Below are 22,372 nucleotides of genomic sequence, written 5' to 3' on the forward strand. Positions count from 1 at the left end.
CCCTCCCTGCCCCGGGGGAGGTTTAAAGAAATACCTGTAAAAGTGCAGTCCTGTAAAAAACATGAAATCCTGTAAAAGTGCACATACCTGAGTGTCTTCTCTTAAGCTCCTCAGCCAAGGCTGAGGCTCAGTGGAAGCCAGCATGTGATGTCCTGTGTTCCCAGCTGTCTGAGTGGCCCGGCCACCCCCAGAGCCCCACAGGCCAACTGATCGCTAAAGGGCTCGGCTGTGTGAAGCAACGTGAGCAGAAACAGAATGAGGCCTGAGAAAGCACCAACGTGTCCACAAAGCTGAGTTTTTAAAACCAGTTTATTGTATTTTTACAATAATAAAAATAAATTAGTCATACACAAAAATAGTTGTCATTTTTGCTGAAGAGAAAACAGACTTCATTCACTCATATAATGTGCCCTCTGCCCTCCACCTCCTTGAGCAGTAACTGACACCACAGGGGTGACACGGGGCAGGCGGAGAGCATGCCGGGGGTTCCTTGCTCCTGAATGTGCAGGTGACAGGACCACTCAGAGCTCCCAGCCAGCAGTTGCCATCCGGGGACCCTGGAGGCGTGGTCACAGCAGGGACTGCCTCCCATCCCAGGGGACCCTGCCTCCGTCCCAGCTTAGCCTCCCAGCAACTTACCGCGGGTGATTCTAGCAAATGAGGCAGGACAAAGAGAAAGGCCGAAAAAGACTTGCCTGGTTCCTCCTCCAAATATGTGTGTGTGTGTTGGGGGGGGGGTGTGAGGAGAGGGCAGATTATATGAGCAAATGTGATATTTAAGGTGGAAACGTGGCATCCAGACATACCTGTTTCAGGTACAACGCCAGTCGTAAAAGCCCCTGAACGCGTCAAAAAGCAGAGTAATTTATATTTAAACTTGAAACCCAAGGAATTTGGCCAGTCAGTATACTGAATCGTAACTACGGACTTAGAACAGGACATTGCGTGCAGCAACTTTCCAGGAAGCTGGGTTAGTAGGATCCCATGATTTTACACAAGGGTGGATCGAATATGCAAATAAATACCTATTAGGTCCCTTTAAAATTAACATATTCTAAATAATAGAACTATTTTGGGGTAGTGACTCATTTGGCCTGCAGAGTTCAGAATACACATTTCCTATAAACATCTTGTATTTACAAAGAACAAAATAATAAGTTATAACAAAGTATATCCTTCCATCAAACTGAATGGTGGGGATCTGGGGGGGGGTCAAGGCAAGTGGAAATTAGGTTTGGGTAACAGAATGGCTTTCCTCTCACTGAGGCAAAGGACTCAATGTCTGGAAGATGCTGAGAAAGCTGGCTGGAGGCTCCCACCCTGTGGGGGTCACTACTCCGCAGCACGATGGCGGTCTCCCACTGATACCCACTGAATAGAAGGAACCAGGAGTGCGGGATGGTTCACAGCGGAGGGGGTGACTTCGCTCCAGCAGAAGTGCGGGAAAGCAAAGAGGGTCCTAGTCTGGTTGAGGCTCTGTCCCCATCAAGGTGTGGGACCCTGGGCAGGGAACTAGCCATCGGGACATCTGGTTACTCACTTATGAAGCAGGACCAGATGGGGCAGCCCTGGCCAATTTGCTAGTGGGTCTCTGAGGGCCGAGGCCACGGTCAGGTCTGGGTGGGGAGCAACGCTGGGCTCAAGGCGGTAGTCATAGCAACGGGAAGCACACGTGCCATGTACAGGCCATCCCAGAGCAGGCGAGTCACTCAAAGCTGTCCTACTTAGAGTTGCCAAAGCCCAGACTTGGAAAGAACCGTAAGAGTTGTGTTGCCCCACCTGGGTGCTGGAACCTGCCCTTCAGCGTCCACGACAAACGGCCATTTGGCCTCTGCTGAGTCCTCCAGGGACCACCCACAGAGCCCTCTGCCTTCCGAACCTCTCACTTGCAGAAAGGCGGTTCTCCCGCAAGAGCTAAAATCTGCCTCCCTGCACGTTCCCCTCCTGGGCCTCGGACGGCGCGCAGGGCGCCACCCCAAGGCGGACGCCTTCACGGAGCCCTTTCCGCTGGTCCTCCCACCGCTCGTCAGGGTCGGGCACGCTCATCTGAATGTCACCTGTTATCAATATTCTTCCTAAAGTGTCCGACCACTGCCAGCACGGCTCACCCGCGCCTTCTCCTCGTGCAGCCTAAATGTCTTGTGTTCTTGTTGTTGTTTATTGTGGTTTTTTTGGGGTAGTTCCACCCTACTTTCTTGACCCACACTGAGCTTAGTCAGCTGAAACTCTTCTACCTCCCCCACCTTGTACCTGTATGTATGTACATTTTTAAATCCAAAGGTGGGACTTCACGTTGCTTCCTGGCGAACTTCTAAGATCCAGGTTTTGTTCCTGTCTCCCATTCCTTTGTGGTTCTAGAAACTGTCACTCAAGATGTTCTCTCTCCAACTTCCTGGCATCCACCACATTCACCAGGAAGGTGTTTGATTTCCTATTAAGCCACATTCAAAATGTTCCCTATGCAATGATCAACGCGTGGGCCTCCACCTGCCCGGCCGATAGGGGTTTCTTCGGGTTTGATTATTCAGCCTGTTTTAAGGGAAGCTGTGTTTCCTTTTACCACTTACATGTATGTCTTCTCTATCAGAAAACTGGTATTTAAATTCGAAGACGGCTATATTAAAGAAGAAGAGAGCCACTGGTTCAGAAAGCTACTAGTAACATCTGGGCTTCTCTCTCTGCCACGCAGCTTGACGGAAAGAAATGAAGCTAGCGTCCCCCGTTTCCATCCCGCGGGAAGGCTGCCCTTTTTAAAGGAAAGAGTGTTGAATGCTGAGCACTTTGAGGGTAAGGAAATGACACAAGCTCTGAGAACCCTGGACCAGAGAAGTAAGGCAAAGGGACAGCAGGGGACAGTTCTGAGCGCCTCTGTCTTGCAGCAACTCCACGGCAGGGACAGACTGTGTGCTTCTGGGTCCCCCACCAGCTTGCCAGCAGGGGCACCAAACACACTTCTAATGAGCTGAACTGACTCCACCCAGTGGCCGGGTTTACAAGCTTTTTTTTTTCTTTCTATTTTTTGGGCTGTATTTCTTAACGTATTTGTTCCGTTTCTAGAGGGAGAAATGTGAGTCAACGGGAGGATGGGAAGGATGAGCTGCACTGAATGGCCTTTGCGTTGGCTGCAAAGGGGCACTGTTTCCTTTTCCTACTAAAAACCAAACTACTTCTGTTTTAGTGTTTTGTTGATTTTTTTGTGAGAAAAACATAGAACAGCTTTAATTTATCTTATTTAAAAGTTCAGAGCAGGGAATGAGGCAATTCGGGACACAGAAAAAAAAAGCTACATTAAAATGTAAATCTCAATTCTGTATTGTGACCAATTAAGGGAGCCGGCAGAGGACTGAAAAGGAGATGGGGGGTCACAGAGAAGAGGGTGAGAGAATGGGGGCCAAGGAGGGAGGAAGCCATCAGAAGGGCGCTCTCCCCAGACTCCCTCCCCAGGAGCATCGTCACTGGACACACTCACTGACCTTATCATGTGCGTTGTGCTGAGAACAGAGGCATTTAGACATTGATGCAAGAAACAAGGAACTTAGTAAAAACTGGATTTCCAAGGCAAGTTGATAAAAGCCCTAATCTAGTCATTTATAACCTTTCCAGAGATAAATGAATTCCAAGACTAGCTCAACTGTTTGCTGCGAAAGAAAAAAGACCCCTATTTTCTGTACTTTTTTCTCCTAAAGACACGGGATTGACCCATTTGCTTCCACCCAGTTCTACACCTGGCAGGATGGCCATTCTCCTGGAGGACCACTGCCCTTTTAAAGAATTGTTAGGTGCCATCTGGGAGCCAGAGGACACTGCTGGGCAGCAAAGAGACGAAGCCATCACTGCCCCAGCCAGCCGTGGGGGTCCCGAGTCAGGAGGACCTGGCGTGCCCCCTGCCACGTGACAGAGAATCCCTTCTAGGCTGGAGAGCCCCTTCGGTATGTGCGGGGCAGCCTGGGCGGCTAGAAGGCCTTCCCTTCATCTGAGCTGAAACCAGCCCTTCTGCTTTTCCACCCGTTGGTCTTGCTCTGCCCCCCAGCAGGTGGAGAAAGGCTCCTCCAAGGAATCCTTTGAACGATGGGCTTGTTCAGCAAGATCGGAGGGCGGCTACCCCAAGGAAATGCTCCCCTGGGACAAGACGCAAAAGCAGGTGGAGAGAGGGGGGCAGTGGGCACTGGACGGAAATCACCTACTCGCTTGGCTTCTCTGGTCTGTTTTTGCTTGGTGGGCACGGGAATCTGGGCCTCTGCCCTATGGCTTATTGCACGAGTTACATTAAGAATCAGGAGAGATGGGGGTGCTTTGGGGAAATGGTGGCTGGGGCTCTCCAGGAAGAGAAGGACACCTGCAGAAAAGCCATGTAGAATTGCTGAAGGTCCAAGGGTCGTGGGACCCTAACAGAGTGTGTCAGACTGAGCTGGTGGTACTGCTTCCTGAAGCTAAGTCATCATCAAATTAGCAGAGTTTTGGGTTAAAGGGCTCATGAGAGAAACTCGGTTGCTACGAGTTTCAGAGCAAATGCCCAGGATCGTAGTTCTAAGTAAGATAAATTTTCTCTAAGCTTCCAATTTGTTTAGCCTGATATTTTCCTTAGAGGGTGTAAGAACACACATACATATTTTCCCCACCTTCTTCTTCTCCTTCTTGTTAATTGATTTTTCAGAAGCTTATCTTTTGATATGCACTTTCTCCTTCCAGCCCGAGGCCTCTGAAACTACAGAGTTGAAGTCAATCAGGGAAAACTGCCGCTACAGCCATGGCAGAGTTGTTCACAGCCCCTTCTCCCAGGCTGGCTGCATTAATAGAGATCTCAGTGCTTCGGTCTGGGAGGGGAAATGGGTTATGAGTCATGGAGGCACGGAGGGATGCAAAGTCACAGAGAGAAATCCGCAAATCAAACCAGAAGGACCCAAGGGAGCCTCTTTCTAACATAAATATCTAGGGCTTTTGTTGGGATGGGTTGGTTAGACTTTCTGCTGGGCAATATGTGGTATATGGCCCAGGAAAGGTGGCTGAGGACAGGGCCAGAGCCCAGGGCACAGAGCTGTGCGCTCTGGAAGTCAGCTCCGGGAGATGAACAGTCACAAGGGCCCTGATGGGGGATTCCATGGGCAGCACATATCGCTGGGGAGAGGAATCAGAATTTCAGGCAATCACCCTGTTACCCCTATGGCTTTCTTGTCTCATGGCATAGTTCCATTAAGGATGGGGTTTAAGAAGACATGCAGAGTCCTGTAACCAGGGCTGTGACTTTGCAGGGGAAGGGATAAAAAGAAATAGACTCCTGGAACAACGGAGCACAAGGGACAAAGACTTGACCTTTGGCCAGAAGAGAGAACTCAAAGGTCTGGGCTTTGTTTGCTGATGGGGAAACTTCTTGGCTTCTTGGTCTGCAATGAAGCTACTTCCTGCAGACCTAAGACTTCTGGGCAGGCCTGGGGGTGAGGGTTTTGTGGTCAGACGACTGGGGTCGGGACTCAGCTCTGCTGGTGACCAGGTCAGTTACCACCTGATACGGCAGGTCAGCTACCTAAGCTCAGTCTCGGTTTCCTTGTTAGTAAAATGAGGACAATCATTCACTCCCCGCCTCCCCTTCTGGGGTGCTGCGAGCCGCTAACGAGCTAATACCTCTGAATACACCTCGAAACAATAAAGCGCTATACTGGCATGAGATATCTGTGTCGTAGGCAGGAGAAGAGCCTGCTGTCTGTGAGAATGAAAACAGGCACAGCCGGGGGCGAGGTAACGGGGGTGCGGGCGCATCAGCAAGGCTCTGCGGCAGCGAGGCTCTGCGGGGGTGGGGTGGGGGGGTGGTGCCGTCTCCTCTGACTCTCCAAGGGGCGCCGGGGCTGGAAAGGCCGGGCGCAGCCGGGATGAAGCAGCGCCCAGGCAGGGCCCGGCTGCCGACTCACTCGGGACGGGGGTTGCCCGCGCGTACACTCACCCCCCCAGCCCCCACCCACGCGTGGTTTGCAGACAGCGCAGGTGCCGGGGTCCTGGAGGCGGGGTCATCAGCTTACGGCGATGCTCAAAGGATACCGGTGGCCTTGCTCCCGGGCACCGAGTGCACACGTTACGAAGGCGGGGCGGTGACTTAGGCGGCCGGCAGCGCCACAGGCCAGGGCGCCCCCTGGCGGGGCGGCGGGCAGCCGGTACCCCTGCTCGCAGGCTCCGGGACCCGCCAGCCGATGCGACGCGGCGGGTTATCTGCTCCCCAGGAAGCCCGAGCGCCTGCTGGCCACGCGCGTGCAGGAGGCGCAGCAGGCAGCCGTGTAGTAGTTGTAGACGCAGAGCCTCGCCTGGACCACCACGTTGCAGTTGTAGTACCGGTCCCTGCAGTTCTCGTCTGTGGCGGGGGGGGGGGGGGGGGGGGACGGGGACGACAGGGAGGCGGCCTGAGCGCCCGGGCCGCGGCGCCAGGGCGGCCGCGGAGGTGGCCGCTGCTTACTGCCGACGGCAGGCGTGAGGTGGGACGGCAGCCTCTATGCTTGCTTTAAACGTGAAGCTGAGACCTCTCTACTCTGACCTTAGGGATGATGGATCCAGTTCTCTGAGTTCACTGCCATTTTATTCAACTCTCATTTGGGCTTATCTGTTGGCGGGTGACTTGGATCCCCAGCTGTGCTATCAACAGCCACCGTAAAGCATGAAATTTACACCAAAAGGGGGCTGACCCACCCCCCTCGGCCCCCGAACTCCGTGACTCTGCGCAAGGTCACAGAGAGGCCTAGACGGCTTTGGCCGTGTCACACCAGGGGCCCTGACGGAGCTTAAGAAAGACGAGTCTTTTACGCCAGGAGAGGAATCTACTTACCAACTTCAGGGACACAGTCCTGAGGGTTACAAGTTTCTCTCTCTCCTGGCTTCAGCTGAGGGTCGCAGAGGCTGCTTAGGGTCATGTCGTCCGACAGGCAGCGCACCTCGCGGACGCGGAACCCGCCCTGGCAGCTCTTGGAGCACTGCACGGGGAGGCGGGGGGGGGGGGGTTCAGCTTTCTCGCGGCCCGCTGGCTCAGCGCACCGGAGAAGGCGGATAACGGGAAGTTGCGGACATCTCCAAAAGGAGACGGAGTATTAAAACGAACTCCCCCCGCCCATCAACCAGCTTCCACACCACCAGCTCCAGGCCAGTCACGTTCCCACCTACACCCCACCCAGGTCCATGCCCCACGTTATTTTGAAGCAAATCTAGACATCATATCACTTCTTCCATAACGTTTCAGTTTGTGGCTCTAAAAGACAAGGACTCATAAAAATACCGCAATACCAGTATTATACCTAGAAATTAACAGTAGTTCTGTATCAGGGGTAGAGTGCCTGCTAAGCATATGCAAGGTCCTGGGTTCAATCCCCAGTACCTCCATTAAAATAAGTAAATAAGTAAATAAATAAACCTAATTACCGCCCCCCCCAGCCCAAAAATAAATAAATAAATAAAACAAAAAACCAAAAACAACAAAACAAAACAATAGCTACATATCTTCAAATGTATATTCGGTGCTCCTGTTTCCAATTTTTTACATGTTGGTTTTTAAATACAGTTTTCTGTTTTTTGAATCAGGACCCACATCAGGTCTGCACATTGCAGTTGGTGGATATGCCTTCTATGACTCTCTTAATCCACAGGTTCCCCTCTGCTGTGTTTTTTCCCCTTGCACCTCATTTGTTGGAGGAGCTGAGTCGTTTGTCCTGTGGAGTTACCCACAGTCCGGATTTTGCTGACCGCATCCCCATGGAACAGGTTAACTCATTCCTCTGTCTTCTGTATTTCCTGTAAACTGGAAGCTGGATCCAGAAGAGGCCCTGACAGGTGCGGGATTGGTCTTCTGGTGCTGAGACTACTTCACAGGATGCGTGTGGTGGTCTCTCTTTGGGGGCAGCTGGCAGCCCGTGACGGGCAGTAGCTCATCGGGGCTGAAACGATCCATGGGGATCTGCTGTGTGTGATGAAACTTCGGTCTTGCTTGCAGTGGGAGGTGCATGACTGGTTAGTTCACTTGGCTTTGAGAAATGGTGATAACACCCGTCACCTCTTCTTTTATAAGCCAGGAATCTAAAGGTCCCCCCCCCCCGCTCCTTACATACGCGTAGTCTCTGCTTGCCCAGGGGCACAGCTTGTTTAGGGGAGAAGGGTAAATGCTTGATCATTTTCTTTCTTTATCAGGTTTCAGAAGTGAGTAGGCTGCCTGAATATCCACCAACGGTGGGTCCTCTAATTAGTTTTTTTTTTTTTTTTATCATATAAGCTTCTAATAAATGGATGGATTAAACATACACAGTGTATTTCGTTCAATCTACGGGAGTTATTATTTTTTCTGAGGCTCATTGATGCCCCATCAGTGGCTAGCAGGAGCCCCTAAAAGCTGATTCTTGAGTCCTCTGCATGTGAACTCAGTTGCCTTTGAGAACTTCCTTGCTTCCCGGTAGGAAAAGACATCCCAGTCTCATCTCTACCTGTGCAGCCCCGGACCTGGAACCAGCCACTCTCTAAGAAGGACGGCTCCTCTTAGTGCAGAGGGGTATTGTGAAACCGCATTCTGGCTGATGGGCGTGCCCTTTGCTGCTGTCTTGCTCACTGTTTCTAGGCTCTTTCAATGGGTAAGACAGGAAAAAAATTTCTTTAAGATAAATTAATTTGTGATTTCATACTGTTATTTCTAATCCAAATTCAGAACAACAGGATTTTCACTTAAATCTCTTCTATTTTTTGTCTGTATCTTCTTTCTCCTAAGTTGAGAATCCTATTTCTCAGGGATGTTGGGGATAACAGAGCCATACCATCATATTATCATATATGCACTATCACACTTCCAGTTCCATAAAGCAGATTATTCATTTACCTGATCACACATTATATACCCAACCACCTCAGAACACAGTACGGCAGCTGTCACTCAAAAATGTGATTATTGCAAACAATGTAAACGTTTTTCTGTGGCTCTTTCTGTGTTTAGTGATGGACAGCCAAATTACTGTGGTTTAGAGCCACGTGCAAGTGTGCTGATGCCACCAACTGGATACACATTTAGGTTAATTTGCTTCATTGCAGTTTCCATTTTTAGGGATTCTTTTTAAAAAAAATTTGCCTTATAATTATATAAAATATTTACTTAGCTGCAAACTCAAATTTATAAAACAAGATAAATTAAAAAATGTCCAGCTTTCGTCACCATCTTTGCTACCATAGTAACTACTTATTTCACATTTGTTTCAGCTTACTTATTTATTTTCAACTTACATGCAGAAAAATTCACATTTTGTGGTGCTCAGTTCTGTGAGCTTTGACAAATTCAGAGTCACGTGTGTCCCACTGCCAACAAGGCAGAAGGTTTCATCACACACAACAAATCCCCTTGTGTTATCTCTTTGTAGTGAGATTCGCACAGCCCGCTTCCTCCGGCAATCACTGGTCTGGCCTCTGCCCCTACAGTGCTGCCTTTTATAGAATATTATGTAAATGGAATCACACAATATATAGCTTTTGGGGTCTTTCGTTTAGCAAAATGCATTTGAGGCTCCTCCGTGTCATGGGAAGTATCAGTTCACTTGTTCCTGTTCCCGAGTGGTGCCCGTTGCTTGGATGCATGCACCGGTTTCCTTATCCATTGACCAGGTGAGGGACATCTGGGTGGCTTCCTGGCAGGTGTGTTGGAGTTTGTCTCCTTTGATGTGGCCTGGTGAGCCTGGCCTTTTCTAGACTCTCCAAACCAAAGGGCAGAAGAAAATGGTGCTCTGTGCCTGTGTTCTCAAGGGCCTTGGCCAACATCAAAATAATTAAATGGTATTTCTCAGAAGTCGGCAGAGCACCTTTGAAACTCAACACCTCCCTTGTTGCCATTTGCCTCCGAGGTGTGGGTCACCACGTGCCCAAATGGCCACTGTCACCAGAGCAGACATACACAGTTTGGAAACGGAATTCTCAGCTTGTATTCATATATTTTATAAGCAAATCCCTTCGATCACCTTTGAACGATATTGAAAAAGGCTCTGGTTTTGCTCTGGGCTCACCCACAGCCACTGCTTGAAGACCTTTCGTGACAAAAAGCAGAAAGAACCCCCGTCCCCCTGTGTCGAAGCTGTGCTAACTCGTCACCAGGAACATGGCCTGAGGAGGTTTTCTGTTTTAGGAAGTTTCTTAAAAATAAACTCTTCCACTTGAAAAAAAAAGATGTATCACTATTTCCATCCTTTGCCATTTCCTGCCTTAGTCACCTGTGTCTGTACTAACTCTGCCTTTGTCTCTGTCTCTCTTCATTTACACGCTCCCCTCCTTCCTTAGAAAAAGGATTTGAGAAGGTTTGTGAAATACTTAGACAACCACAAGATAAAAAAAAAAAAAATTAGGAAGCTGGGGTAAGAAGAAGATAAAAGTAGGAAAAAGAAAGAGAAGCCGGGGAACATTAGCACCTTTAAGCCACTTTGTAAGTTCTGCTAAGTTCTCTCTTAGAGTTGGACCACCATTTTGGCTCTGAGTTCCCTGGCAGCCAATTCAAAGAGAAAAACGGGATCAGTCCCATAATCCATATTGTCTGTAGGAATTTTAAAAACTGTACACACACACACACACACACACACACACACACACACAGGTGCGGAGGCCTGACAAATTCCTCCAATGCGTTTTATCACGAGGTCACTTCATGCATGCTGTATTCTCAACAGCATCCTTGAACCCCTTCGGCCATCAGTCCTCTGCAGGAGTCTTACAGCTGGAGCCAGCTCACCCAAGGAGCAAATTCCTTGGCCAGGCTGGACCCGGGATTGGTCTTTGCAAACAAGATCCCAGCTGATTCTTATGCACACAAAAGCCTGCAAGTCACTGTTTTATGGCCTCTACCGTTTAGAAATCAGGACCGTCCCAGCCTCACGCTCCCCCAGACCAAGCAGGCTGAGTCCAGGGTGCCCCGACTAGGGAATCTGCTTGAGGGCTGAGCCCGGCGCCTGGTGCCCAGCAGAGGGCCCGGGGTGCCTGTGGCAGGAAAGCTGATGTGCGGATGCAGCCCCTACCTGGAGCTCCACGACTCACCATGCTCCATTCTGTGCTGAACCACTTGGCCCCGCAAGGCTTGAGGTGGCAGGATTGCTGGCTGGGGGGTTTCTCCAGGAAGGAACACTCACGGGGGTCCAGCACTTCAAAGGTGTCTGCGTTCTTCCTAACACAGATCACCTCCCTCTGCTGGGTTCCGCTGCCACACTCGATGGAACACTGCAGAAAGTAGCAGAGGGAGACGGGTGTCACATGCGGGAAAGGGGACCAGGGCTCCTGTCCGCTGAGGGACGTTCCCCGGAGCTTTCCACCATGGAGTCAGCGAGGAAGAGCCCCAGGGCGCCGGGAAGCGTATCTGGAGGAGAAGCCGCACGCAGGTTCCAGTTTTCCCGACAGTTCTGTGTCTGGAAGGAGAGTGGGCGCCCTGAGTTTCCGCAGCCTGAGATGCTGGACGCTGAGACCCTGGTGCCCTGGTGCCCCCCAGCCTTTCCCACAGGAACACGCCAGCCAGTCGATCTGGTGGTTTTGTCGGGTAGACTCTGACACCTCTCACTGTGGATCAGTGAACTGACTTGCTGGTTTATCTGCTGGGTTTTTAGGAGGCAGACACTGGGAACGAATTGGTTTCCCAGAGTCTGCGTGCCTGTGGATAAAGGGCTAAATGAAAATTCTGTGGGACACACGAAGCTCGGAAGAAGACCACAGACTTGAGACACCGTCAGCCCTCCTGCGGTCAGCCCTCCGCCCCCTGTTGGAAGGCAGGAAGCCTCTGACTGTCCGACCGCCTGACTTCCTAACCTGGAGCCAAGCTTGTTGGGGTCGTGGCCACAAAGAGGCCAGTCAGACATTTCCACGTCTCGGTGCGTTTTGTTAGGTTATAGAAATACGGTGCATGTAACTGCTCATAAATTACTCCGTTTCATATCTATTACTTTGTAAAAAAATGTTTCTTGTTCACATTTGGTTTACTCTTAATACTTTTTGATTAAAAATTTTTACAAGCTGTGATCTATATAATTTTAAAGACTTTAAAGAATCTACTCCCTTTATGAAAAGCCTGTTAAAAACGTCTACGGCTGCAACTCTTAATATTAGCCTCGCTTCCACAGCAGGTACATGCGAAACAAAGACGGGGGGAACCCACGTCACTGCCAGGGGAAAGAAACAAGCCCAGGCCCGCAGACCCTGGGTCAGCCGCACAGGCCACAAGCAGCACCTCCGTTAGCCATTGCACTTCGGGCCTTTTTTCTCCGCCATCTTCACAGACATCGGGAAAATGACAAGGCTCCTTAGTTTATTTTTCCCACTTTCTTCCATGTCATTAATTAATTAATTAGTTAATTAATTAATTAATTATGCTGGAGGTTGGTCCAATCCCAGCATCACAGGCAGACTGTGTTGCAGCCACGTGGTTTGTGGGGCGTGTGTTACGTGGGGTTTCCCTGCACGTGATCCTTCTCATCTGCGTGTAACAGTGCGTATCACAATGTTAGTTTACTATTGGTTTGAAGTATATTTGTGTTCATATTTCTCTCAAGTGCTGCAGACAGTGAAGGAACTGGAGGCAGGAGGGGAGCAACAGGCTGCCAGGCAAAGGTCTGGCTTCTCTTGCAGGAGTGAGGTGCGTGCAAAGGGTCTGGGGGTGGTGGGGTGCTGGCGGTGGCAGGAGAACCTTGGACTGAAGTCAGGAGACAGGGAAACTAGTCTAGACATCGTCACTCAACAGTTCGGAATCTTAGGCCAAGACACTGCACCTCCCCAGGTCTCTACTGTCTCACCTGCAAAGGTGGGGGCAGGGACGGTTTGGAAACCTGCTCTGAAAGACTCCTGACTGCTCTGAGGGTCAGAGCCTTTGCTGAGTGTTTGGCAGAACTGCAGGCTGTGAAGACCTGAGGTGATTTTACGGCGTGTTTGGAAAGTCCTTGAAGATGCTAGGTAATTAGGAGTGAATGAGCATGTCTCAGGCTCCTCCTACCATAAACGCCCAGCAAGGGCAGAATCCGCGTGTCTAGGACCCAGTGCGTGGATGTGTGTGGGGGTATATGGGTTGCATGAGACAGTATCTAAAAACAGGAAGGGGCACTCATCCTTGGTGGGCCAGAAATTACGGGGAATCTTTGGTGAAAAGACGGATGAAATTGAATTGAAGGAGAAAGTCACAGTCCAAAATGTAGGGCAAGAAATCTCCGTGCTTTGCACTTTCTAGCAAAGAGGAAGGGGCTCAAGTGCTTCAGGTGAGGATGGCGGTGGACGTGCGGGTATGAGGAACAGGAGGGAGGCCTGGGGGCAGTGAGACAGTGATCGGCTAGGAGACTGACCAGGAGACTGACTGCGCCACGGAAAGGCAAAGCCACCTGCCCCTACTGGGAGCATTCAAGTCAAAGAGCAAAGGGAAGACATTTCCAGACGTTTAGGGGCTCAGAAAACTCACGGCTTACAAATCCTTGGGAAGATTTGTTGGATTATGGTCTCTCCCAAAATGAAAAAGAACCAGGAAGAAGGCATAGGAGACAAAAGCAGAAATTGGCAAAGACTTCAGTAAAAGCTACGGGTACTAAATGGAGATGGAGTTTCTTCTGGGCATGATGAAAGTGTTCTGGAATCAGATCGTGGTGACAACTGCACAACTCTGTAAATATATTAAGATCACTAAATTACATACTTTAACAGGGTAAATTTTATGATGTTGAATTATATTTTGATTAAGAAAACTTTGGAGGGGAAAAAAGGCATTTTAAAATTTAAATTAGTATTAGTATTTTCTATAAAATTAATTAACATTAATATGGAGCTAAATCCAGATGACCTCAGCATCGCTGTGGATGTACTGCAGACTGAGAGAGGACGTAAACAGAAGAACTTGAGGCTTCTGTTTTCTTTTAGGGGAGGATGTGGTTACTGATGCCTCGACGCTGATAGAAATATCAAAGTTTAAACCATATGCTAAATCTTTTTTCTTCTGTTATCACTAGATGAATAAAAATAGGAATGATAACTCCCAAAATGTTAGAGGGGGAAAAGGAATTAAGGAAACCTGACCAACACAAACGTGTGGAAGGAAAGAGGGAAGAACCCAGCAAAGCACGGCAATGGAAAACCAAACAGAAGACACAAAATAAGGTGGCGGGAAAAAGTCCCTGCAGATAAGTGGTTACAATAAATGTGAACGGTTAAAATGCAGCTCTTGAAAAATAGAAACATGTAGACTGGGTAAAAATGAAGACAAAAATAGTCCCACATTCAAAAGACTTAACATAAAAAATGCATAAGAAGCTGACAGCGGTCTTGCAGGTGAAAATCAACAATAAGCAGCAGGATAACGCAAACACCAGATGAAACGCTGGCTCGTGGAGGAAAGCGCAGGAGGCAGCGCGGGGTCTAACAGGGACGAGCGCTTCCCCTGAGACGTGTCAGCAGCCAGGCCTGTTCCGACACCTAAAGAATCCCTGCAGTCGGACTTTGGTGGCTCACTGATCCGAGAGCGAAGAGAGTGGCGCTGTCTGCTCAGATGCCACGGGGGATAAACGTGATGCAGATGCCGGGGCGGGCGAGAGGGCTGCTCCCTATGGTTAAAGGCTGTGAAAGGCCCCCAGGAACTAAGGAGGCCTAAGGGAGAAGCAAACCCAGAACCTGCAGGGAAGAAGGAAAGCTCCTGGGCATGAGTAACAGACCTGGAGGAAACCCTCACCAGCGAGAGCCGGCTACTCTGCCTCCAGAGGAGAGAAGGCCTCCCCAAGCCTGCTGGGTCTCTGTCTCTCCCGCCGGCTTCTCCGCACCCGCAGCACGGCCCCTGCGAGGCCCCGTGCTCACGGCTTCCCAGGGGGTCTCTTCCCCGAGTCCACATTCAAAGTCCCAGAGAAGGACTCCGTTTGGCTCGGCTTGGGCCACACGTCCACCCTGGACTGGTCACTGTGACCAGGCTGGTGGGGTGTTCCAGAGGCCCATTCTCATGCAAACCACGCGGCTGGAAGGAATATTTATTTTTCTACTCTTAAGTCAGTTCGTGTTTAAGATTTACTTTCAATAAATAAGCGTGCTGCATTTCATTTTCTTTGGGGATAATATCGAACTCTGAGGGCAGGGAGGTGCCGGCAGGCTCTGACCTTCTTATAAAGTCAGAACTAAAACCTTGCCCACCGTCAACCATGTCCCAACCCTTTGGATGGCAGGGTAATACATTCTATGTTTCTAATCTTAGCAGAAATGAATGCCGCCTTCACCAGGATTCGCACGCTTCTCAGTTCTCCGAGGAGGTCTGCAGTCGACAGGAGGCCCACGGCAAAAAGCCCCGAGCCCTGATCCCGCTCCGCTTCCGACCCTGGGGGACGTGCGGGTGAAACGCACTGCTTCTCCTGCCTGTGCGGACGCTGTTCTGACCCGACATTACAGGTTCCCAGGGCTCTTCCCGGGGCCTCGGTCTCCAGGGCTACTCGGTGCGATCAGTGCCCCATACACACTCCACTTCTGAGTCACCCTTGGGGTCTAGATCCTCAGTGCTTTGCTGCCAACAATGAGATAGAAACACTGGCAGAAGAAAACAACAAGCACGGAGAAAAGGACAGTGATATTTAGTAAGTGCTCCCTGCATCCCAGGCAGTGGGGACCCTTTATCTGTGCCGCACCTCATGAAAACCCATTGACAACCCTAGGAGGCTGGCATTATTACCCTCATGTTTGGGTGAGGAAACAAGCTCAGAGGGGTTAGATTACCTGCCCCACGTCAGAGAACCAAGGGAAGCAGAGCTGGGGTCAGTCACCGCGTCTGTCTCCCTCTGATACCCACTCAGGCAGCACTGGACGGACTTGAATTCTCTCTCTTTTTTTTTTTTCCTGAATTTTCTATATTTTGCAGCTTGTATTATAAAGACATTAAAGGAAATGTGAGAAGAAAACATTTCCTATGTCGTTTATATAAAAAACTATACTCTGAAGTGGCTGAGACAGGGTTCATGTATTTTCATGTTTTGTTTTTCAGCTGCCATTATACCACACATAATTTCCATGTCTCCTTAATTGTCATTGTTGTCGCTACGTAACATTTGAACGAGCTGTGATAGACCATAATAACCCCAACCGCCCTGCTGTCAGGAACACCTCTGTTGAAAAAGTCTCTTTTTCTCCTTAAAATGAAGTCCCAAGAGTGGGGTGACTGGGTTAAGGCGAACGAGCATTTTTACGGTTCTTGACTTTTATTGCCAAGTTGCTTTCCAAAGGGGTTGTATCAATTTACAAGGACAAGGCGTCCATTTTTTTTTTCAGGGTCTGCTTTTAAAGCTACTTAAAAGAAATAAAATTCTATATGGAGCCAGAGGTCCAGATAATGTGTAAATCATGATTATCAGCCAAAAAGTCTTTGGAGAACCAGCCAGCCCTGGGAGCCAAATGCTAAATTGCCCAAGAACTCAAAATACTGATGGTAATCATAACAGGGCAAAGAGGGAACGCTCTCTGGGGGCTCATGTTCAATTCTGGAACACTAAGGAAAAAATTAATTGATCAATTAAGTTACTTCATTCATTGCTTTACTGAAGTGTTCAGTATTATCGGTTCTTTATAAAGAACAGCCTTCACTTTGTCTATTTCTGCTCCTTTCCCCCAGCTTTACTGGCACAAAACTGACAAATGATACAGTTAACGTACACACACGATGACATGATTTACGTCGCAGGGAAAGGATTCTTACAATCAAGTTAACACATCCATCCCCTCACAGGCTTACCTGTTTTGTGTGTATATGGGAGAGCACTTAGGTTTCACTCTGTTAGTGTCAATTATACAGTACAGTGTTACCTCCTAAACTACAGTCACCACGTTGCACATCAGAGCCCCGGAACTTACTCGTCTCATAACTGCTTTGTACCCTTTTACCAGCCTCTTCCCCTTCCCCCCACCCCCAGCCCCTGGCAACCACCATTCTACTCTGCTTCTCTGAGTCTGACGTTATTTCAGATTTCGCATGTGAGCATTTGCCCTGCAGTATGTGTCCTTCTGTGTCTGGCTTATTTCACTCGGCATAATGCCCTCCAGGCCCATCCATGTTGTTACAAATGGCAGGACGTCCTTTTTAAAGGCTGAATAATATTCCACTGTGAACAAAGGCCACAGTTCGTCTGTTCATCTGTGGACACACAGCTTATTTTCATACCCTGGCTACCATGAATAATGCTGCTGTGAACAGCGGGGTGCAGCTGTCTCTCCCAGGTAATCATCTTAGCTCCAGAAGTGGAATTGCTGGGTCACATCTATTTCTGCCTTTGACGCTCAAATACAGACACAATTGGCTTTATTAAGAACAAAAATAATAGCAGTAGAAGTTACGATTTATTGTGCGTTTACTGTGTGCCGGGCACTGTGCCACATGCTTTGGACACAGGACTTTGTTTCTTCTAGAAGTCGCCTCATATGTGCTGTCATTACCAGCGCTTTATAGACAAGGAAGCCCAGTGGACCTAAGCTCCCTGCGGGGAGAGAGATTTGTTTTGCTCGCGGATTTTCCCACAGGCTTGGAAGAGGACAGAGTGGGTGCTCAGTAAGTACCGTTGACCGAACGAGGCTCCAAGAGCGTCAGAAGCGGCTTCTCCAGGGTCACGGGCAACGGACCCCGCATCCCCGGTAACACCGCGCCCCGCTTCCTGGCCCCTCTGCCCTGCTGCCTCTCGCCAGGGGCAGACAGACACCCGCGTTCCGGCCACTCACCTGGCTCCAGCTCCCGGCAAACCACTCCACCTTGCCCGTGCAAGGCCCGTTGTCGCAGGGGGTGGCCTCCGCCGGCCGGTTGTTCCCGCAGCCCTCCAGCGGCAGGCTGCTGACGTGGTTGGTCATGCAGACCACCGCGCGCGTCCGCACTCCGGCCCCGCACTCCGCCGAGCACTGCGGGACAGGACAGGGCGCCTGAGAGGGGGGACCCCGCGGGGCCCGGGGCCACTCCCAAAAGGTGCAGAGGAGGACCGAACACTCCGGTTTCCTTATCAAAGCTTCTGTTTTCTTTTTTGTGCGTTGCTGTCTAGTCTTATAAAACCACAGCCCAGGATGAGTAATTACACGACCGCTGCGAAGCTGGGTCTGACTCCTCAGGGGGGAAGTCTCTCTGGAGCAAATAGCTTAAAAGGCATTAGAGCATGCCACCCCTAAGCATGCTGCTTTGGCATATTGATGATGATTATTATTTTAATGGAGGTACTGGGGATTGGACTCAGGACCTCACGCACGCTAAACACACACTCTGCCCCTGAACTATGCTCTCCCTTCCCCAGCAGTTGATTATTTTGAGCTGAAGGCAGTTGAGAAACAGCAGATGCAGGGAGGGTTCTCTGCCCTCCCCTTTGCTGCCTAAAAGCAGGGTGTAAATTTCCTGTGGGAAATTTCCACTTAGTAACAGGAAGAGGAGAACATTCTTATTACTGATGACGGGGGGTTGATGCCAAGGTAAGTCTGCACAAACAAACCTTACTGAAATAACCCTCATCTTCCATCAGCTTCTCATCCACTACTCTACAATTTACTGCCCCTGGAAGCTTAGGCCCCTTTCCTTTGCCTAGTCATTTATAATTTATTGTCTATTATAAAAATGGTACACAAGTCCTCAAGTCTAAACACTTCTTTGAGATTTTCACTTCTTTTCTATGAAGCCCCCTGTGCCATGTTAAAAAAAAATAACACCAAATAAAATTTATATGCTTTTCTCCTATTAACCTGGCTTTTGTCAGCTTAATTCGCAGGCTTCCAGCACAGAACATACGAGGGTACAGGAAAAGTTTTTTCTCCCCTACAGGCTCCGAAAAACTTTTCACGACTTACACTCTATCTGCATTATTAGAAATCTGAGACAATGAATCAGTCCCTTAGGTTAGAAAATATCCTTTGTTACAGTAATTGGAATATTCTAGGCTAAAAGTTGTGTTTTGGCTTCAGACATGTATTACGTGGTCCTTTTCTTAATATTAAACACTCAAGATATTTAAATTCTCCTAAAGAACACAAGGTAAGTCAAATCTATGTTATCATTTTTTCAAATCCTAAGAATATTTCTTTCCACGTAATGTCCCATGGACTTTCTGACTCAATTTTCTGCTTTCCAAATCAAGTCATGTGCATGCATCTGGGAACGTTTCCCACATCCCCATGTGCTTAACTGAGAGGGAGAATGTTAAGGACCAAGCCAGTGCCCACCGAGAGAACACGACAAGGATGAGCCTGGCAGAGGAACATCACTTTATCATGCCAACTGCAGCGAAAAGCAAAACAAATGTAAACTGAAGGGAGCTGCCTGCACTGGGCTTGGCCCAGGAAGCGTCTCCGCAGGACTGAGGGGAACGGGGGTCCCTACCAGGCAGCAGAGACCAACCTTCAAAGTGAGGCAGTGACACACACTGTCTCTGAAGGATCTGCCTAAGGGAAGGACCAAACTCGCTGTGGGAGCCAGAAAAGGACCAGACTCCCAACTGAACTCCTGGGCTGACGGAACACAGAAACGCCTGGAATTCCTAGGCAGCTCTCTGGTGAGGACTGTCCTCTCACTCCAGCATCCGTTAAAAACTAAACTCAGCCCAGCTGCCCCTCAGGGACCATCCGGCTCTAACGATTATTCCTGAACTTCAGTTTTACGCATCATCTGTAATGTAAATAACTCAGTATCTTTACTTATTTTTTCCTTTGGAGAAAAACATCCTTAGAAGAAATTGGCTGTTAAAAAATTGAGGCTGGAGGGCTAAGATTTCTTTTTTTTTTTTTCTGTTGTGATTAAAAACTGCACGTGTGTTTAAACTTGTCATGATTTGCAGAACAAAAAGGTACACGATGCCCCAGGCCTGACAGGGCCCAGCCTCAACTGAAGGTGGCTGCAAGGAGTTTCCTCAAGTGAGTCAACAAGTCAGGAGACCCCTAGGGCCCTAGAAGTTTGAAAAGATTCAGGTTGTTTCCAATGTCAACTCAATCAGGTGGAGATTAATTTTAACTTGAGCAACAGGACACGCTCTGAATCTTTAAGTGTTCGTACACTTTGATGTCGTCTTCTTTCATCTCTCCCACGTGAGCTCATGAAATGGAGGCTGAGTCTCATTCCTGCCTCGCGTGTTGGAGACGCTCAGGACATGTTTACTCCTGGGGTGGACAGCCGCATAGTGCAGGCTAAAGCTTAACGGGGTCATTTTTATACAAAGCCCCCTCGCAAATGTGGACGGCTGCCACCAGCTGGTCATTCCTGGGGGGGCTGAACCGTTCGACAGGCTGACTGGTAGCTCGAAGGCCCATCTCACTGCGCCCCCTGCTACGTCGTGGTTTCAGGGGTGTGCGTCTTTCATGCTCGCTCTGCTACGTTACAGATGAGGAAACTGAGGGTCAGAGAGTCAGCAGCTTGCTCAAGTTCTAACCCGACCTAAGGCCTTGGGGAAGTGGTCCCAAAGCCCCCGTGCCTCCCTCAAACCCAGCCACACCTTCTCCCAACTCAGCTACTCTAAAACTAGCATGAACGTTCTAGAGAAACAATCTACCCTGGGGGTAAAGCAAAATTACTCACTTACCACGTAGCGCCAAACTTACATGGCTTAAAATATCTTTTCCGAAAAAGAATAATAAAATATTCTCTAAACAGAGGAATAAAGTGCTCATTCTTTCCTCTATTTAGAATTTTCAGAAAAGGGTCCAATCCAGCAAGTACTTATGTGAAAATACAAAGGAAATTTACATTAAAGTGAAATTTATAAGCCTTTACTGGAGGGGAAATAAAGAACAGGGGGTTGGTTCAATCTTAGTAGTCATACTGAAGTATTTTATTCTGATTAAGATCTGGTCATGCATGAAAGGTTTTCGATACCCTTAAAATGTTTACAATAAATACAGAAGTGAAAAAAGTGGGTTACCAAAGGATACGTATATTATGATTTATATCCTTAAAATAAATATGAGTATAAAAAAGCTATAAACGCCAAGTATGTACAAATAGAAAAGAGCTTGGCAGCATACCTTAAATACTTTAAATTGTTATCTTCTAGTGAAGAGATGACAGGTCTGCTTTTCTGATTATTAAATATTTTTTATGATAGCATATGTTACGTTATGACCAAAGAAAGAATATTATTTTAAAAGGAATCTTTCCAATATGAAAATGAAAGCCGGCATCATTCTTTTCATTCACTGGCTTACACACTAAATCCATCAAGTTTACCGTGAGCACGAGTGAGTTTCGGGATGACCAGGCGTCCAGAAACACGAAAGAATTAGTCGAAGAAACGGGGGATGTTTAGCCTGGATAAGAAGTGGAAGGCGTCCCTCGGTGTTTGCAGGGCGGCCGCGCGAGGAGAGCGCACTCAGATTTTCTACAGGGCCCGAGAGGGGTTCGGCAAGAGACACTTCGGTTCAGTGTGAACGGAAACCTCCTGACAGCACAGGCTGCACTAGAAACAATGTGTCTCGACACCCCGTGCACCTCTGACAGAGCAACCAGACCTGTGCCTGGGTGCCGCGGGGCTCCCTCGTGCTGGCTAAGCCGGGTGATTCTGAATCGCACCCCAGCACTGCTTCCACAATGCCAGGAGCTGCTGTACACGGTCGGGAGCTTGGAGAGGAGGGGTACCAAACAAAACTGGGGTGAACGCTGCCCCACTCAGCTTTAGGGGCAGAAGTCTGCGTCAGCAGACACCTTTAGACTGGCACCTGCTTTCCGTGCGTTTCCCTTTGGCCAGTGCCTGCCTGATGGCTAATCTGCTGGCCGTTGCAGTCCACCCCTGAGACAGGAGGCACTGTGAGCTGCTCCTCCTAGAGGTCGGTCTTTGCATCAGGAAGTCTCTATCTGAGGACCGTCTTGGGGTTAAGGGACAGGGGCTGTAAGCCACAAGAGGTCGGGAACCCACAAGAAGCCAGATCACTGGGTGAGAATCTCCAGGATGGTTCTGAATGTGGCGTGAGGGCTGCCACACAGGTCTGCTCCTCCTTTCTTTCTCAGTGGCAGTGCCCACTGCTGTGGGTCACTACTGTCTGATGAGAGGGATGGGACCACGGGGGCATATTACGACACGAAAGGAGTGGAAACCCATGTGCATACTTGCAGGGTGGACGCTCAGAACACTCAGTAGCTGGTCCCTGGTGGGCTCTGACTGCTTAGAATGGATGCTGGCCAATCGGAATCAACTGGCGTGGCGGTGTGGGTGCGAGTCCGCTGGCAGGTGACCGTTTACTCCTCTGAGCTTGAGATCTCGCACTGTTGGCCCAGCGATGCCCGGGGAACAGGACCCACGTGCTCAGCAGTGTTTCCTAAGGCTCTGTGCATTTGGCTGGTCCTCTACCCTTGCTCCAGGGCGGCCTCAGGCCCCCGGGAGCCCACCTCCCAGTGCTGTCTCAGACCCTGCCCTGTAAAAAGGTTTCCAGGTGACTTGTAGGCACGTTACAGTTTGGAAGTACT

At 49.3% G+C, this 22,372-nt stretch overlaps 1 protein-coding gene across 3 annotated transcripts in view; it reads right to left on the reverse strand.

The window, feature by feature from the left end:
* Positions 1–291: 291 nt before the first annotated feature.
* Positions 292–22,372, reverse strand: part of THSD4 (thrombospondin type 1 domain containing 4) — a 484,948-nt gene continuing 462,867 nt past the window's right edge. For all 3 annotated transcript variants that reach the window (XM_064480753.1, XM_031440907.2, XM_064480755.1), the window contains 4 exons: positions 17,674–17,847; positions 11,017–11,196; positions 6,806–6,950; positions 292–6,337 (listed from right to left, as the gene is read on the reverse strand). In XM_064480753.1, coding sequence (XP_064336823.1) covers positions 6,195–6,337; positions 6,806–6,950; positions 11,017–11,196; positions 17,674–17,847 — 642 coding nt within the window. In that variant the 3' untranslated portion in view covers positions 292–6,194. The remainder of the gene's footprint in view (positions 6,338–6,805; positions 6,951–11,016; positions 11,197–17,673; positions 17,848–22,372) is intronic.

Source organism: Camelus dromedarius, chromosome 29, assembly GCF_036321535.1.
Source record: "Camelus dromedarius isolate mCamDro1 chromosome 29, mCamDro1.pat, whole genome shotgun sequence".
NCBI classification, from domain to species: domain Eukaryota; kingdom Metazoa; phylum Chordata; class Mammalia; order Artiodactyla; family Camelidae; genus Camelus; species Camelus dromedarius.